The sequence below is a fragment of the Elephas maximus genome, chromosome 7, assembly GCF_024166365.1.
Source record: "Elephas maximus indicus isolate mEleMax1 chromosome 7, mEleMax1 primary haplotype, whole genome shotgun sequence".
In the NCBI taxonomy this organism is placed as follows: Eukaryota; Metazoa; Chordata; class Mammalia; order Proboscidea; family Elephantidae; genus Elephas; species Elephas maximus.
This window is the reverse complement of record NC_064825.1, coordinates 112,611,630-112,627,207: the sequence shown is the minus strand read 5'-3', so window position 1 is coordinate 112,627,207 and position 15,578 is coordinate 112,611,630. Positions and strand designations below refer to the sequence as shown.

The 15,578-nt window shown below is 34.6% G+C and overlaps 1 protein-coding gene and 1 pseudogene across 1 annotated transcript; both read left to right on the top strand.

Annotated features, from left to right (window-relative positions):
- The first annotated feature begins 2,030 nt into the window (after nucleotides 1-2,030).
- On the top strand, nucleotides 2,031-3,016 carry LOC126080394 (olfactory receptor 4A5-like; annotated as a pseudogene).
- An 11,065-nt stretch (nucleotides 3,017-14,081) lies between these two features.
- Nucleotides 14,082-15,020, top strand: LOC126080714 (olfactory receptor 4A47-like). The gene has a single exon (XM_049891893.1). The coding sequence runs from the start codon at nucleotides 14,082-14,084 to the stop codon at nucleotides 15,018-15,020; it is 939 nt and encodes a 312-aa protein (XP_049747850.1).
- Nucleotides 15,021-15,578: the final 558 nt, after the last annotated feature.

The window sequence follows — 15,578 nt, the reverse complement described above, 5'->3', positions numbered from 1 at the left end:
GTTTTGATGGAATATCCATAGTGAAACGTTCAAGAACAATAATAAAAGCTATTGTTTATTGATTCTTTATCAGGTTCCAGGGAGTGTTCTATGGACTTTACATGCAAAAACACACACAAAATTTAAGAGGTACTATTCAGTATCCTGGAAACCCTGGCAGCATAGTGGTTAAGTGCTACGGCTGCTAATCAAAGGGTCAGCAGTTCGAATCCACCAGGCGCTCCTTGGGACCTCTATGGGGCCGTTCTACTCTGTCCTATAGGGTCTCTATGAGTCGAAATCGACTCTACAGTACTGTGTTTGGTTTGGGGTTTATTTAGTATCTGCATTTTACAAATTTGAAACTGAAGCACAAAGAGGTTTAATAAGTTGCCCAAGTTGACATAGATAGTAAGTGGTGAAGGTGGAATTCCTACACAGACTGTGTTGTTCTGGAGTACACATTATTCATCATTGCTCCGCTCTCTCTCCAAGGAAGTCCTGGGCCTTAGCTTTTCCAGCTAAGACTCTGCAGATGAAGCATTAGCTTGCAGGCTTTTCAGTAAGAGAGAACAAAGGAAAACTTTGATTTCATCAAATGCCCCTAACTGTATCAAGTCAAATCAATAGGTATACACTGAATGAGAGACCTTCACCATTATTTGGTCACTGTAATAATCAAGTCTCAATACTAACTAGCATTTTTAAAGTAACAGTGATGAGCTTGGAGACTGTTGTTTAATTATGTAAATAAAAATATTCAGCAGAATAACATAAGGTGGGGTTTCACTGACAGTATCACAGACAATTGGACTGGGAAGGATTCCGAAGTCATCTAATTTAATTATTTTATTTTCCAATGAATAAATTGAGACAGGCTTGTGACTAAATTTAGAAAATTACTAAAACTCATACTTTCTTACACTGAGTTTGAATATATCCTTTGAGTATGCTCCTTTTTGGAATCTAGACATTGAAGTCCTAATTTTGACCACTCTCAGTGCCGAAAAAGGATTATATATAAAACCCTCTTCCATTGTCCTCTACCCCTCCTTACAGTGTCAATTTTCTCGCCCATCGCTACCCAGCTCACCTCCAATTGATTTGAAAAATACTAGCTGCTAATGTAGTAATTGGTAATTGTTATGTGTCACTTAGCTTCAGTTCAAAAATGTTTGCTGAAAATGTAGATCGTATTATAAAGGTACTTAACACACATAGAACAACTCTAAGTACTGGCTGTATGTCAATAGAGTATAAAAGTGTGTTAAGAGTTGTGGGAAAAGCAAAGAGGAAATGGAAAGCATTGTGGATCCTTAAGAAGAGATAAACACTCTGTGTCCAATAATTGCTACAGGGAACAATGTACGAAATAATTTTGTGGTTATCTGACACATTTCAAATCCCAGACTCCTCAAATTTAATGAGAAATTCATAAAGACTGAACAACCTTTGAGGCTGGGCAGACAGTACTTCTAATAGTGGAATATCATAATATTTAGTGAGATATTCATGAAGAGGGGTTATTTTTGGTGCTATATAGTTCATATTGTGAAGGTACTCACCACAAAAATTACCAACTCTAAATACTCATTCTATGTCAATTTATTTATTTAGTGTTTATTTTCAACAGCAGAGAAGAAGTTTCTTGAGGGCAGAAATCCTTTCCTTCTCTGTCATTGTGGACTTCGGTGCCAAGCACTCTCGTTTTTTAAAGAAGGATTATTAAATGAATGAATGGCTCTTGGGCCTCTGACTGATTTTCTCTATACAAGACCAACTAAGATTTAGAGATAGAATCTCTTATTTGCAGGCTCAAAGCAGTCATCCGAGAAGGGCTAGAATTGTTAAGGGAAGACATGTTGGGATCTTTGGAAGAGAAACTCAGTAGATATTTCTAAATGTTTATTATGGATAAGCCACCTTTGGAGATTAATAGTGAAGAAGTGCTCCATGACTTAATGGACATACTCATAATTGTCTTCATGATTTCATTACAGGTCTTGTTCTCCTGAGTTCTCATCTCTGAAACAGGTATTGTAGAAGAGTAAATGGAACACAGTAACAATGTAACAGAATTTGTCCTCCTGGGACTCACTCAGGATCCTGAGGGCCAAAAAGTGTTATTTATCATGTTTTTGCTCATCTACATTGTCACGATGGTGGGCAACCTGCTCATTGTCATGACCATTATTGTCAGCCCCTCCCTGTACTCCCCCATGTACTTCTTTCTTGCCTATCTGTCACTCATGGATGCTATTTATTCTACTGCCATTTCCCCCAAAATGATTCTAGACTTACTCTGTGGTAAAAAGACTATTTCTTTCCCAGCTTGCATGGGCCAGCTGTTTATAGAGCACTTATTTGGTGGTGCTGAGGTCTTTCTTCTGGTGGCAATGGCCTATGACCGCTATGTGGCCATCTGTAAGCCACTGCACTACTTGACCATCATGAATCGACAGGTTTGCATTCTGTTGCTGGTCTTGGCCTGGGTTGGAGGTTTTTTGCACTCTGTGGTTCAACTTCTCTTTGTGTACAGCCTCCCCTTCTGTGGCACCAATGTTATTGATCACTTCATCTGTGATATGTACCCATTACTGGAACTTGCTTGCACCAACACCTATTTTATAGGCCTCACTGTTGTTGCCAATGGTGGAGCCATCTGTATGGTAATTTTTATCCTCCTACTAATCTCCTATGGGGTCATCCTAAGATCCCCGAAGACTCAGTCAGGAAGGGAGGTGCAAAGCCCTGTCTACCTGCAGCTCCCACATCACAGTGGTTGTCCTCTTCTTTTGTTCCCTCTATTTTCATGTATGTTTAGACCTGTTTCCAACTTTCCCGTTGACAATCCATGACTGTGCTGTATACAGTTATCACTCCCATGTTGAATCCTCTGATATACACCTTGAGAAATTCTGAGATGAAAAATGCTATGGAAAAAATCTGGGGTACAAAGTTAACCACAGGTAGAATAAGAACATGTGTCCACACTGAAAATACCTTAGCTAACTTTAAAGCAACACATAGGCAATGAACTATCACAACGAAAGATTTAGTCAATTCAATGGATTCTCTAGGAATGCTTCTCTTTATTGATGCAAGGGCATCCAAAACGTAGAATAAATTATTCTTTGAGGTTAGAATTAACCTAATAAAGACATCCTGGAGGCTGAATAAAAGGCATAGGTATTTTTCCTGTTATAAATTAAAATAAAACTAAGCTCACATTGCAGTTTTATTTTTCTAAGTATATACTGAAACAGGACTTAGAATATTTTTTTCTTTAAAAAAGAGAAAAACAAGTTACTTTAGAAAATTTTCTATCATCCAAAATTAATGAGAAAACAATTTGACTAATACTTAGAAGAAATTTCTGAGGCCAAGTGTGTGGTTTTCAAAGTTTACCGTTCATTATTCTATTAGCACAATAGCTTTTTATAGGGGCACTATGCATTTTGTGTTTAAGATTACTTCTGTTCCTCTGGTCAATGTCTATGCATTTGCAATTCTGCATATTTAATTGAGACATCATATTGTGTTCGGTTTGTGATGGTGATCAGTTTTGATAGATGGGCTATGGTCGATGAAGAAAACTCATTCTAATTCTTGATTAGAGGACAGATACTCTTTCACTTTGGATTTTAAAATAACAATATGTTTATAAAAATTTTTTTATAAATATATTTTATATTTTCTTCATTAGTTATTATGTGCATTTTGTTTGATTCTTAAAAGATTAGGTAGAGCTTCTTATTTTATGTCCATGAAATTGAAAACATGGAAAGAAATGTGCTATTTTGCATAAGCAGTATGTTCCCTAAAAGTTGTATTAAACTTAAATACTTTTTATGTAGAGACGTAGTAATGATTTGTTTTGGTAAAAACAAAAGTGTTTTTTTCAATATTATGTAAAAATATAAGTTTTTCTCAGTCTACAGCCCATCCAGGAATATCCCAAAACCAGAAAGAAGAAAGAATTTATGAGTATAATATGGATCATTATCTACATTTAACAAGAGTTTACTGTTCTAACTAAAAGAAAGATTTTAGAACTTTTATTATTTTTAAATTTGCTTGCATTTTTTCATGTATATCCAAAAGATTTGCAGCCGTCTACCTAGAATATTATCAATATCATTGAAACTACTTGGTTACACTTCTCTGATGCCATTTCCCCACTTTCCCTCAGATGTAATCCCAAACCTATTTTTGAAATCATATTTAAAAATAGTTGAGTTATGTATGTATGTATCCTGAAAGAATATTGTTTATATTTTCTTATTCCAGTAGTTTCCTTATGCAAAATTTGGGGTTGTCTCACTGGGTAGTAGGAGTAGGTAGGGTAGTGTAGGATCATAACATGTGTGAATAGGGATAGCTTTACTTCTTCCTTTCCAATTTGGATACTGTTATTTCTTTTTCTTGTCTTATTGCTCTAGCTAGGACTTCCAGCACAATGTTAAATAGGAGTGGTGATAAAGGGCCTCCTTGTCTTTTTTGTGTTCTCAGGGGGGACCCTTTCTGTCTCTCTCCATTGAGAAAGATGTTGGCTTTTGGTTTTGTATAGATGCCCTTCATTATGTTGAGGAATTTCTCTACTATCCCTACTTTACTGAGAGTTTTTATCAGGAATAACTGTTGGGCTTTATCATACTCCTTCTCCATGTCAGTTGTGATGATCATGTGATTCTTTTGTTCTATTTATATGATGGATTACATTGATTGATTTTTTAATGTTGAACCATCCTTGCATGAATCCCACTTGGTAAGTAGTCTATTACTTTTTTAATATTATGCTGAATTCTATTGGCTAGAATTTTGTTGAGAATTCATGAGAAATATTGGCCTGTACTTTTATTTTTTAAATTTGTGGGTTTCCTGGCTTTTGTATCAGGGTTATAAAAGCTTTATAGAAAGAATTTGGGAGATTTCCTTCATTTCTGTGCTCTGATACAGTTTAAATAGCACTTGATGTGAGCCATTCTCTGACGTTTGGTAGAATGCTCCAATGAAGCCATACAGGCCAGGGTTTTTATTTATCGGGCGTTTCTTTTTTTTTTTTCTTATTACTCCATTCAATCTCTTCTCTTGTTATGCATTTTTCAGATTTTTTGTCTCAGTTTTTGTTAGTTTAGGTACATAGTGTGTTTCTAGAAATTTGTCCATTTACTCTAGTTCCTCAAATTTGTCAAAGCATGATTTTTCATAGTATTCTGTTATGATCCTCAGTTTTAGTTAGGTCTGTTGTAATGTCTCTCATCTCATCTCATTTGGGTTATTTGCTTCCTCTCCTGTTTTTTCTTTTGTCAGCTTGTTCAGTGGTTTGTCAAATTTTTTGATCTTTTCAAAGAACCAACTTTTGGTCTTGTCTACTCTATTTTTTGGTATTTCATTTATCTCTGCTCTAATCTTTATTACTTCCTTTCTTTTGTTGCCTGTGCCCTCCATGTGCATTTCCCTATCTGTTTGAGTCATAGAGCTAACATTTTTATTTTGGTGTGTTCTTCTTTTTTGTTGTGTACATTTATTGCTATAAATTGACCCCTAAACACTGCCTTTGCTGTGTCTCAAAAGCTTTAATATGATATGTTTACATTCTCATTTGATTCTAGGCATTTTTTGATTCCCTCTTTGATTTCTTCTATTAGCCAGTGGTTTCATGTATTTGATTCTTTTTCCTTGCTCTTCTTGTTGTTGATTTCTACTTCTATGGTGTTGTGATTAGAGAGAATGCTTTGTATTACTTTGATGGTTTGGATTTTATTGAGGGTTGTTTTGTGACCTAAAATGTGGTCTCTCTTGGAGAATGTTTCATGTGCATTGGAAAAGAATGTACACTTTGCTGCTCTTTGGTGGAGTGTTCTATATATGTCTATGAGGTCAAGTTTTAGAGTTTCTTTTATATATTTTGGAACCCTGTTAGTGAGTGTGTAGATATTTATTAAGGTTATGTGTTCCTGGTTGATTGTCATTTTAATCATTATATAATGTCTTCCCTTGTCTTCTGTGGTCAATTTTGCCTTAAAGCCTTTTTTATCTGAGAGTAATATTGCCGCTCCTACTCTTCTTGATTTCTGTTTGCTTGATATATTTTATCTTTCTTTTAAGTTTTAATATATTTATGTCTTTGTGTCTAGGATATGTCTTGTAGGCAGCATACTGATGAATCTTTTTTTTTTTTTAATCCACTCTACCACTCTCTGTCTCTTTATGTGTGTATTTAAGGCATTTTCATTCAGTGTGATTATCGATATGTAGGTATGAGCTTTTTGCTGTCATATTGTGCTTTTCTTTTGTGGTGCTGACTTTTTTTTTGTTCCTCTTACTTTCTGGTGCTGAGTTCCTTTTGTTTCTGGATTTTCTTTTCTTTTATTATTATAGATTTTGTGTTTACTGAGTCTTTATTCTTTTTTTTATTTTGATGGTAGGTTTGTTAACTTTCTTTGTGGTTTCCTTGAAATTTACCCTTACCTTCCTAAGTCTGAATCAGGCATTTATTACTTGATATTGCCTTGGCTTCCTCTCCATCTGAGTTGTATACCTACACCATTTATTCTCATTTTTATTATTTTGACATTATCATCAGTTACTGATTGCTGTTTCTGTTTTCCTTCCTAGGTCTTTAGCTTTGTTTTACTATTGAGGGTTCTTTACCTAGGTTGGTATCTGGCTGATGCTGACCTAGGTCCTAGACTCTGGTTGTCTGATGTTGTTGGTTCTCTAACAGAAGGTCTCTAATATTTCTTGTAAGATTGTTTTGTTTTTAAAAAATTCCTTAATTTTTGTTTGTCTGGAAATATCCTAATTTTACTATTGTATTGGACAGAGAGTTTTTCAGGCTATGTTATTCTTGGCCAGCAGTTTTATTAATTCAAGGTTTTATATATTTCATCTCATCACCTTCTTGCCTGCACATAGTCACACAGGCAAGGTACACTCATCCTCTTCACCAACATCTTATCCCATCGTGGCATCAGCTTCAAGTTCAGGACCTCAACTTCTAAATCCATATCAGGTATGGATGAGCCTCCTTTGAAAGAGCTCATTTCTTACAGCATCTAAATTATTGTTTCTCTCTATTTAAAGATATACAAACTGGAAACATGTTCACTCTTCCACACACAGCATACAGTAGGAGGTAATGCAAGATAGCCAAAATAAATGCTATTTTTTAGAAGAGTAGGAAGCAGAAGGCTATGGTGCTTCCTGGAGTCAATTGAATTACATCAGTTTATTTCAAACATTAGGCCCAACTTTTATTCCTAAAATGAAACCTACTTTGTCATATTAGACTTTTAAGATATATGTCTGTATTTGAATTGCTAAATTATGGTTGATAAATTTTGAGCCTATGTTGATGAATTTTTACAAAATCTTGCAACTCCTTTTTTATCTTTGCATAAGAGTTATGCTGTGTGTAGAAAATGCATTTGAAAGTATTTTAATTTCCTCTCATCCCAAAAGTATGTTTTGCTGAAAAGCTGAGTAGAATTCATTGATAAAGCTACATGTTAATGTATTTTTGGGGGGAGGTGGGGTGGCAAGCAATGTCTTAAAGAATCAATTCTTTTAAGAGGTATCATGCCAGTCTGATTTTTAATTTTGTGTGTGTGTGTGTGTTCAGAAAATTGTGTTTTTCAAAGATTTTGTCCACTTCTCAGTTGGAAAAAATATTGGCATATATTTGTTTATAATATTCTTTTATTATCTTTTTAGAATATACAGAATCTGCAGTGATGGCCCATTTTTCTCTACCAAATCTGACAGCTTGTTTTCCTCTTTTTTTTTTAATTCATTTTGCTAGACACTTATCCACTTTATTAGTCTTATCAAAAACCAACTCCTAGCTTTATGTATATTTTTTTTAAATATTTTTAAATTAATTTTTATGTTAAGGGTTTCTCTTTTATATTTACTGTTTCCATTCTGCAGTATCCTGCGGGTTTATCTTGCTCTTTCTTTTCTAGCTTCTTGACATGGAAGCTAGTTCATTTTTTAATAATCTTTCCTATTTTCTAATATTTGCAGTTAAAGCTATATGTTTCTCTCTAAGCACTATTTAAGCTGCATCAAATAAATTTTTGTATTTTTTTTATTCTGTTACTTTTCAAAATATTTTCTGATTTCCATTGTGATTTCTTCTTTGATCCATAGCTTATTAAGAACTGTGTGGTTAAATTTGGAAATAATTGGGGAGTGTATAGTTCTTTTTTCAATAAAATTTCTAGTTGAATGTTATTATCATCAGACATATTTCTGTATAAACCAAACCAAAACCAAACCCAGTGCTGTCGAGTGGATTCCGACTCTTAGAGACCCTATAGGACAGAGTAAAATTGCCCCATAGAGTTTCCAAGGAGCTCCTGGCAGATTTGAACTCCTGACTCTGGTTAGCAGTGGTAGCACTTAACAAGTGCACCACCAGGGTTTCCCTATTTCTGTATAAGTCCTCTGAAATGTATTGCAACTTACTTTGTTCTAGAATATTGTCTATTTTGGTGAATGTTCCATGAAGACTTTGTGATAAGTAGAATAGTCCCACATATTTTTTCTCCTCTCTGTTGCCACACCATCACCTTACTTTTGTCTTTATTGCTTTAATATAGAGCTTTAGATTCAGATGATCATTACCCAGCATTTTTTTCTGCAAAGTATAACTTCTCCTTTTAGAGCTATTGTAGGAATTTTGCATTCAGCTTTATACCCAGATTTAATATTGAGATAATTGTGTACATATTGTTCTTGCAGTATAAGTTGTTGTGAATTTTTTTGTCATTTTCTTAAAATGGATTCCAAAATGAAATTTATGTCTACAATTATATTCCAATTTAAAAATATTTATTTCTAGAAATTTCTTCACATTGAAATATAGGAAATTGTCAATGTAAGCATACTTTTATGGATGTTGGCTAATAAAATTGTATGAAATGTTAAAAAAAAAAGTTAAGCTAGGTGTTTTGACTTGTAAATAGACACCATCATGTGATTTGTGACAATAGGGATTGATTACACAGGGAAATTAGATAGTGGGGGAACCATCCATGTATGTAACAAATTTCATTGCTGTAAAGACTAAGCAGCCTGAAGGAGAACTAAGATGTACCACAAAATCCTTCAGCATACATTCTCAAGTGCAATTAACATGGTTTGGGGGCTGCTAGTAAAAAAGATCTAAAAGAACTGTGACATTAACAAGGTAGAGTTTTGATTTTCTGTCTATAAATGAAATACAGAGTAGGTTGACCGAATTTAGTCCCAAATGTGAATTGACTTTGACTTCTTCTACTCAGCAGTTATTAGCTCTTGACCTCCGTGTTGTTTCATTTTTTTAAATTTCTTTATTTTGGAGAAAGTATATTGAGCCAAAGATACATTATTTTCACAATTTCTACATGTACATTTCAGTGACATTGGTTACATTCTTCAAATTCTGCTGCCATTCTCGCTAGTTACTTTTTCCACATTATTCCACCACCATTATCTTAAACTAACTGCCGCCTAAGTTTCCCATCCAATTCTTTGAGTTGCCGTTTGTAAATTTGGTCTCACATAGATCATTCTTTAAAAGCGCACAATGCTCAAAGCGAGGTAATTTACTAAATAAAATAATCTACTTTTTGGTCCAAAGAAGACTTCAGAGGATAGTTTTGGTTTAGGGTTTAAAGTTTAAAGATTATTTCAGGGAAAAAGTTTCTTGTGGTCACATATATAAGCTGAGTTTTTCTGCATCAGCAATGTACATGCTGGAAAGGAAAAAAGAAAAAAATTCTCTTTTACAACAGCATCTAAAAATAAAATTCCTAGGAATAATTTTAGCAGGGAAGTGAAAGGCTTGTACACAGAAAAGTGTAAAAGAGTACTAAAAGGAAAAATTAAAGATGACTTAAGTATATGAAAGGACATTTTATGTTCACAGTTTGGAAGACTCAATATTGTCAAGATGTCAATACTCCCTAAGGCAATTTAAAAATTCAAGGAAATCCCCCTCAAAATTCCAACAGCCTTCTTTACTGAAATGGAAAAATCAAATCCTAAATGTATATGGAACTTCCAAGGGCTCGTAATTGCCTAAGCAATCTTGAAAAGGAAGGACAGAATAGGAGGACTCTCACCTCCTGAACTCTTGACTTCCATTCTTGTGGCATGATCATGATCACTGGATGGCTGTTGGAGCTCAGGACAACTTGTATGAGATCTAGAAAAGCATCAAGGAGGAAGGATAAAAGGGAACTTGGCTGAATCGTTTCACTTCCTGCTTGTCTCAATGACTTAACTTGTATCTTATAAAAAAAAAAATAGGCCACCTTAATTTTCAAAGGATACTGGGAAACTTAATTTTTTAAATCTGGAACTATTGCTTTCCTTGGAAATACAAGTTTTAACACTAAGGCAAAGGGGGAGAAAATATAAAGAAGGCAACAAGAATGCTACAATTTCTACAAATTTTCTTTCTCTTTGCCCATTTCCAAGTGATGGAATTTCCTCCTCTCACAGGAACACAATTCCTTGAAATGTTGTGTTAAAAGAAATAGTTGGTAATGTTTTCCTCAGAAAGGGCTGTGTGATAAGATTTAGAATTCCTAGATTTTCAAAGTATTCCTTTAAATATTTAATACTTCTTTTTTTTCTTGTTCAATACAGATTTTACCAATTTGCCTGTCTGAAGCTCTTTCTGTGACAAATTCAAGACTCTTACTGCTAGTGTGATATATTAGTTTCCTAGGGCTGCCATAACAAAATTCTGCAAAGTAGGTGGCTTTAAACAACAGAAAATTACTCTCAGCTCTGGAGGCAGAGGTTCACCATCAGGGTGTCAGCTGTGCTGATTCCTTCTGATGCTTTGATGGAGTTCTGTTCTACTCCTCTCTCCTACCTCCTAGTAGCTCCAGGAATTCCTGAGTTGCTACTGCAGCATCACATGGCCACCTTCATTTCTCTTTTTTTTGTCTCTGTGTACCTTCTCTTTTGGAAACCCTGGTGGCATAATGGTTAAGTACTACGGCTGCTAACCAAAGGGTCGGCAGTTCAAATCCACCAGGTGCTCCTTGGAAACTCTATGGGGCAGTTCTACTCTGTCCTATAGGGTCACTATGAGTCAGAATCTACTCGATGGCACCGGGTGTGTGTGTGTGTGTGTGTGTGTGTGTGTGTGTGTGTACCTTCTCTTTTATAAGAGCACCAGAGTGACCCATCCTGTTCCGATAAAATCTCATATTAACGTAACTGGTAACATCTTCACAGATACTATTTACAAACGGAGTAACATTCACAAGTGTAGGGATTTGAACTTCAGCATATATTTTTGAGGGACACAATTCCGTCCAATACAGGTGAGAACCCTTCTTTATATGCATTTGAATTAAGCTTCCAATGACTTGTTCTAAAATCAACTTTCTCGGTCCAATGGGAGTAAGTTCAGATGTCATCTGCAAAGGTAAAACTTACACAGTCAAAAGTTTTGCCTATTTTGAAGGTCATGATTTAAAAAAGAGAATTTTTACATATTCAAATTCTTCCCAGTCTGGACTCTTCTGTTTGGTTAATTTGACCTCAGATTATGCTTTTGTGACTTTTCTCTCCTGAGGACCTGGTCCTGTAAATCCTGTTCTATCTGGGTGATTATTCTTGTAGCATCTCTGGAAATGTAGAACCTACTCTCAGAATTATTATAAAGTCCCAGTGAGTTTAATGATGGGAGCGTCACCCTTTGAGATGCATCAATTAAATGACTCAACAATATTTTTTGTAGATCAAATGTAAATAAAATGTCCAAAGACTCTTACCTTACCACAGAGAATGCTTATTATGTATTTACTTGTCTGGCTTTTTCAGGAATTGAAATGTTAGACTCAAAGCATAACAAAATATGAAAATGAAATTATTCTCCATCCTTCAGGCAAACCAAAGTTTAACTATGTTTTAAGAAGTCAGGCCAGTATAACAGATTGAGAATCAAAATTTTGTAAAGGCTATCTCACTTCTAAACCACAAAATTCAAAATATTTTTCTAAACTAGTCACATTTCTCTCCCACAGAATTTACTTTTTATTTATTTATTTTAACCTCATACTACCTATTCAATATTTGATTTTTTTAGGACAAATTATGCCAGCATTGGGGTTTTCAACTCTCTTTGCTTATAACGAAGAATCATTTCTTTTGGTAAGAGGATATTTTTGATATTTGTATTAAAATTTCCAATTATTTAAAAGGGAACAATTTTACAAAAGAATGAGACAAAACAGACCTCCTGAAGCATGGAAAGTGTTAGTCACAGAGAAACATTTCTAGTTCAGGTGATGGTGCATGTACTGTCTTACTGTCTGTGTTCACAGAGATGGCATGAGTGTATGAGACTGTTACCTTTTGGGACAAGGGAGAAGGCAGCACAATGCAGAACTTGGACTGAATGACTGTTTCATTATGCATGTAACCCAGGAAGTGTTTGTACACATATAAGTCTTCACTAGGGTTTATATTATGCAACGGTACATTGGTAGTGTGATTTGGAAAGTCATAGTCTTTTAAAAGTTCTCCTGAGTGATTCTGATAATGAGCCATGTTAGAGAAGCTTTGTGGTAGATAAAAATATGGGGATTGACTTAATTCTGTAATACCTGTTTGGGTATGTTCATAGCATAGAGATCTAGAGTACATCTACCTCTTCTAACATCACTATTCTTAGAAACTAATTTCAAGGGTAAGTATTTTGGGTATATTTTAATGGACAGAGATTTGTAAATCTTACACAGGATCAATGGAAGTGCTCTGTAGGCATTGTTTGTTAATCTGCTAGTGACTAGAAAAAAAAAAAAACTAGAGAATGATGTAAATCTGTAAACCTTGAATGAGTGACTTTCAAAGACCTAAGATGATAACTTATGCAAGTGGCTTATTACTTCAATTCATAGGAGTGATAGTTTGGGTAAGAAGAGGACTGAAATTGATCAGTAGACTTAGCAAATAGAAGGGGTTTTTATATAGAAGAACAGAGAATTGGGTTGTTTGCTTGAAATAGATGTGGAGTAGAAAGGTTAATTATTTAAACAATAGAGTTACTATACTGTATAAATATAGAGGAAAATTGTTAATGTAGGAAATGGAGGAGACAATTACAGGAGGACTATTTTAAAAATGATAAAGAGATGGGATCTAGTGCACACACAGAGGGTTTGGCCATAGAAACGCAGAAAATCCACATATTGTGAATAGCAGGTCCAGCAGAATTATGACCTCTGATATTGAAGTGAATGTCGGTAGGGATTTCAAGAGTAACTGGATATCATTACTGGGTTTATTTGAAGAGATAGCAAGGTTGGTTAATATTGATAATATTTATGATACAATTTGTGTGTGTGTTTGTGTGTGCGTGCCGTCTTCTTTTTCCCTTGGAATCTTCTCTCATCTTTTTTCATTCCTGCACACACATCATCAGCAAAAAAGTAAACTGTTTGAAACAAAAATTTTATCTTTCCAGGTTTTCTTCATGCTCCTATAATTATTTTTATTTTGTTTTTTAATAATATTATACATAGTTTTCTGATTATTTCTTTGTTGCTCAACTGTACCTTATCACTATTGATTTTTGAAATTGTGAAACACTTCCATTGGGGATTTCAGTTATTAGTTAAAAAGATTCTGTCATTCCTAGAATGTAGAAAAAAAATTCTCATTACTAACATGAAAGTGAATATTAAGTAAATCTTCCTTTATTTTTGTATTAAAATTTATTCTATTTATATTTTATTTTTAGAAATAGTATTTGGTTTTTGTTGGATTAACTATATATACATAACTTATTTTATACCAGATGTGGCAAGTTAATGTGGTAACCCCATTTATTTCATAATTTTCCCTTTTCCCATATGTTTCTAAGTATAGGTTTGTCTTTATTTGGTAAGGTCACTGAAGTTATGACCATATTTTAATCAGTGTTATATTCTTAATATATTGCACAGGGTTGAAACATAATAAATCATAATGTCTATTTGTTGAATGAATACACGAATTATCTGGAGATTTCATGAAGTCACTAGTCATCATTATATTTACAGGTAAATTGGTTCTAAACTCTGAAATAAGAACACACGGAAGAACATATGGAACAAAGGAACAATGTGACTGAGTTTGTCCTCTTGGGGCTCACTCAGAGTCTCCAGGGTCAGAAAATATTATCTGTTGTGTTCTTATTCATCTGTATTGTGACAATGGTGGGTGACCTACTTATTGGCATGACTGTGGTGGTCAGCCCAACACTGGATGCCCCAATGTACTTCTTTCTTGGATACTTATCATTTGTGGAAAGAAAAAAAAAATTTGTAGATGCTGTTTATTCTACTACAGTTACCCCAAATATGATTATAGACTTACTGTATGAGAAGAAAACCATCTATTTCCAAGCTTGCCTGACCCAGCTTTTTGCAGAACACTTATCTGGTGGTTCTGAGGTTTTACTTCTGGTGGTCATGGCCTATGACCGCTACGTGGCTGTCTGCAAACCCCTGCATTATATGATGATTATGAACCAAAGGGTACATGTTCTGCTGCTGATGGTGACCTGGGTCGGAGGTTTTGTGCATGCTATACCTTATCTGCTCTTTGTTTACAACCTTCCCTTCTGTGGTCTCAATGTCATTGACCACTTTTACTGTGACATATACCCCTTATTAAAACAAGTCTGCACTGACATCTATGCCATTGGTCTCACTGTGGTTGCCAATGATGGGGCAATATGTATAGTCATTTTTATGCTGTTACTCATCTCCTATGGAGTCTTTCTACACTCCCTGAGGAACCTTAGTCAGGAAGGGAGGCACAAAGCCTTATCCACCTGTGGCTCCCATATCACTGTGGTAATCCTCTTCTTTGTCCCCTGTATTTTTATGTATGTGAAATCTCCTTCCACTTTACCCATTGATAAATTCTTGAGTGTGTTTTGCACTGTTTTCACCCCTATGCTGAATCCCTTAATCTATACTCAGAGAAATGCAGAGATGAAAAACGCCATGAAGAAGCTTTGGACCAGAAAAAGAAAATGAAGTTGTAAACAAGTGCATCGACTATTTTCAATAAAGAACTGTTGCTTCCAGGAAAACGAAACACTGAAATCCACTGCCATCCAGTCAATTGCAGGTTTTTTTTTTTTTTTTCAATTCCAGGGAAGCTGCATGTAATTATTTAATTGTGGAAAATGCTTCCTCACATCATCTTGCTTGTGCATGATGAAGAACACTTATCAGGATACTTCCAATGATTAATTTTGTTGAAAATATGTTTACTTTTAAGATTTTCATTTCCAGGGAAAATATACATACTTTTTTTGGTGTAAAATGGTTCTGTTGAGTCTACTGATTTATATTCTATGTGATGACTTATGCTACAGCTAATGCCAGAAATTTAGTTGATGGAAGATTCTCTCGTGTCTTTTTCTTAAATAAATGTAAACCCTTTTCCACAATTAATAATGTTCATTGCTGATTTCAGAATAAAACATTTTGAAATATGACATAAAAATATGTTTCACTCCACTCCATACAGAGATAGCTCATACTACCTTGGAAGTTTATATTTTTATTCTTGTATCTGCAAGATCTTTT

What these genes read in the sequence shown, in the direction of transcription:
- LOC126080714 (XM_049891893.1), top strand. Translation starts at nt 14,082, where the DNA reads ATGGAACAAAGGAACAATGTGACTGAGTTTGTCCTCTTGGGGCTCACT.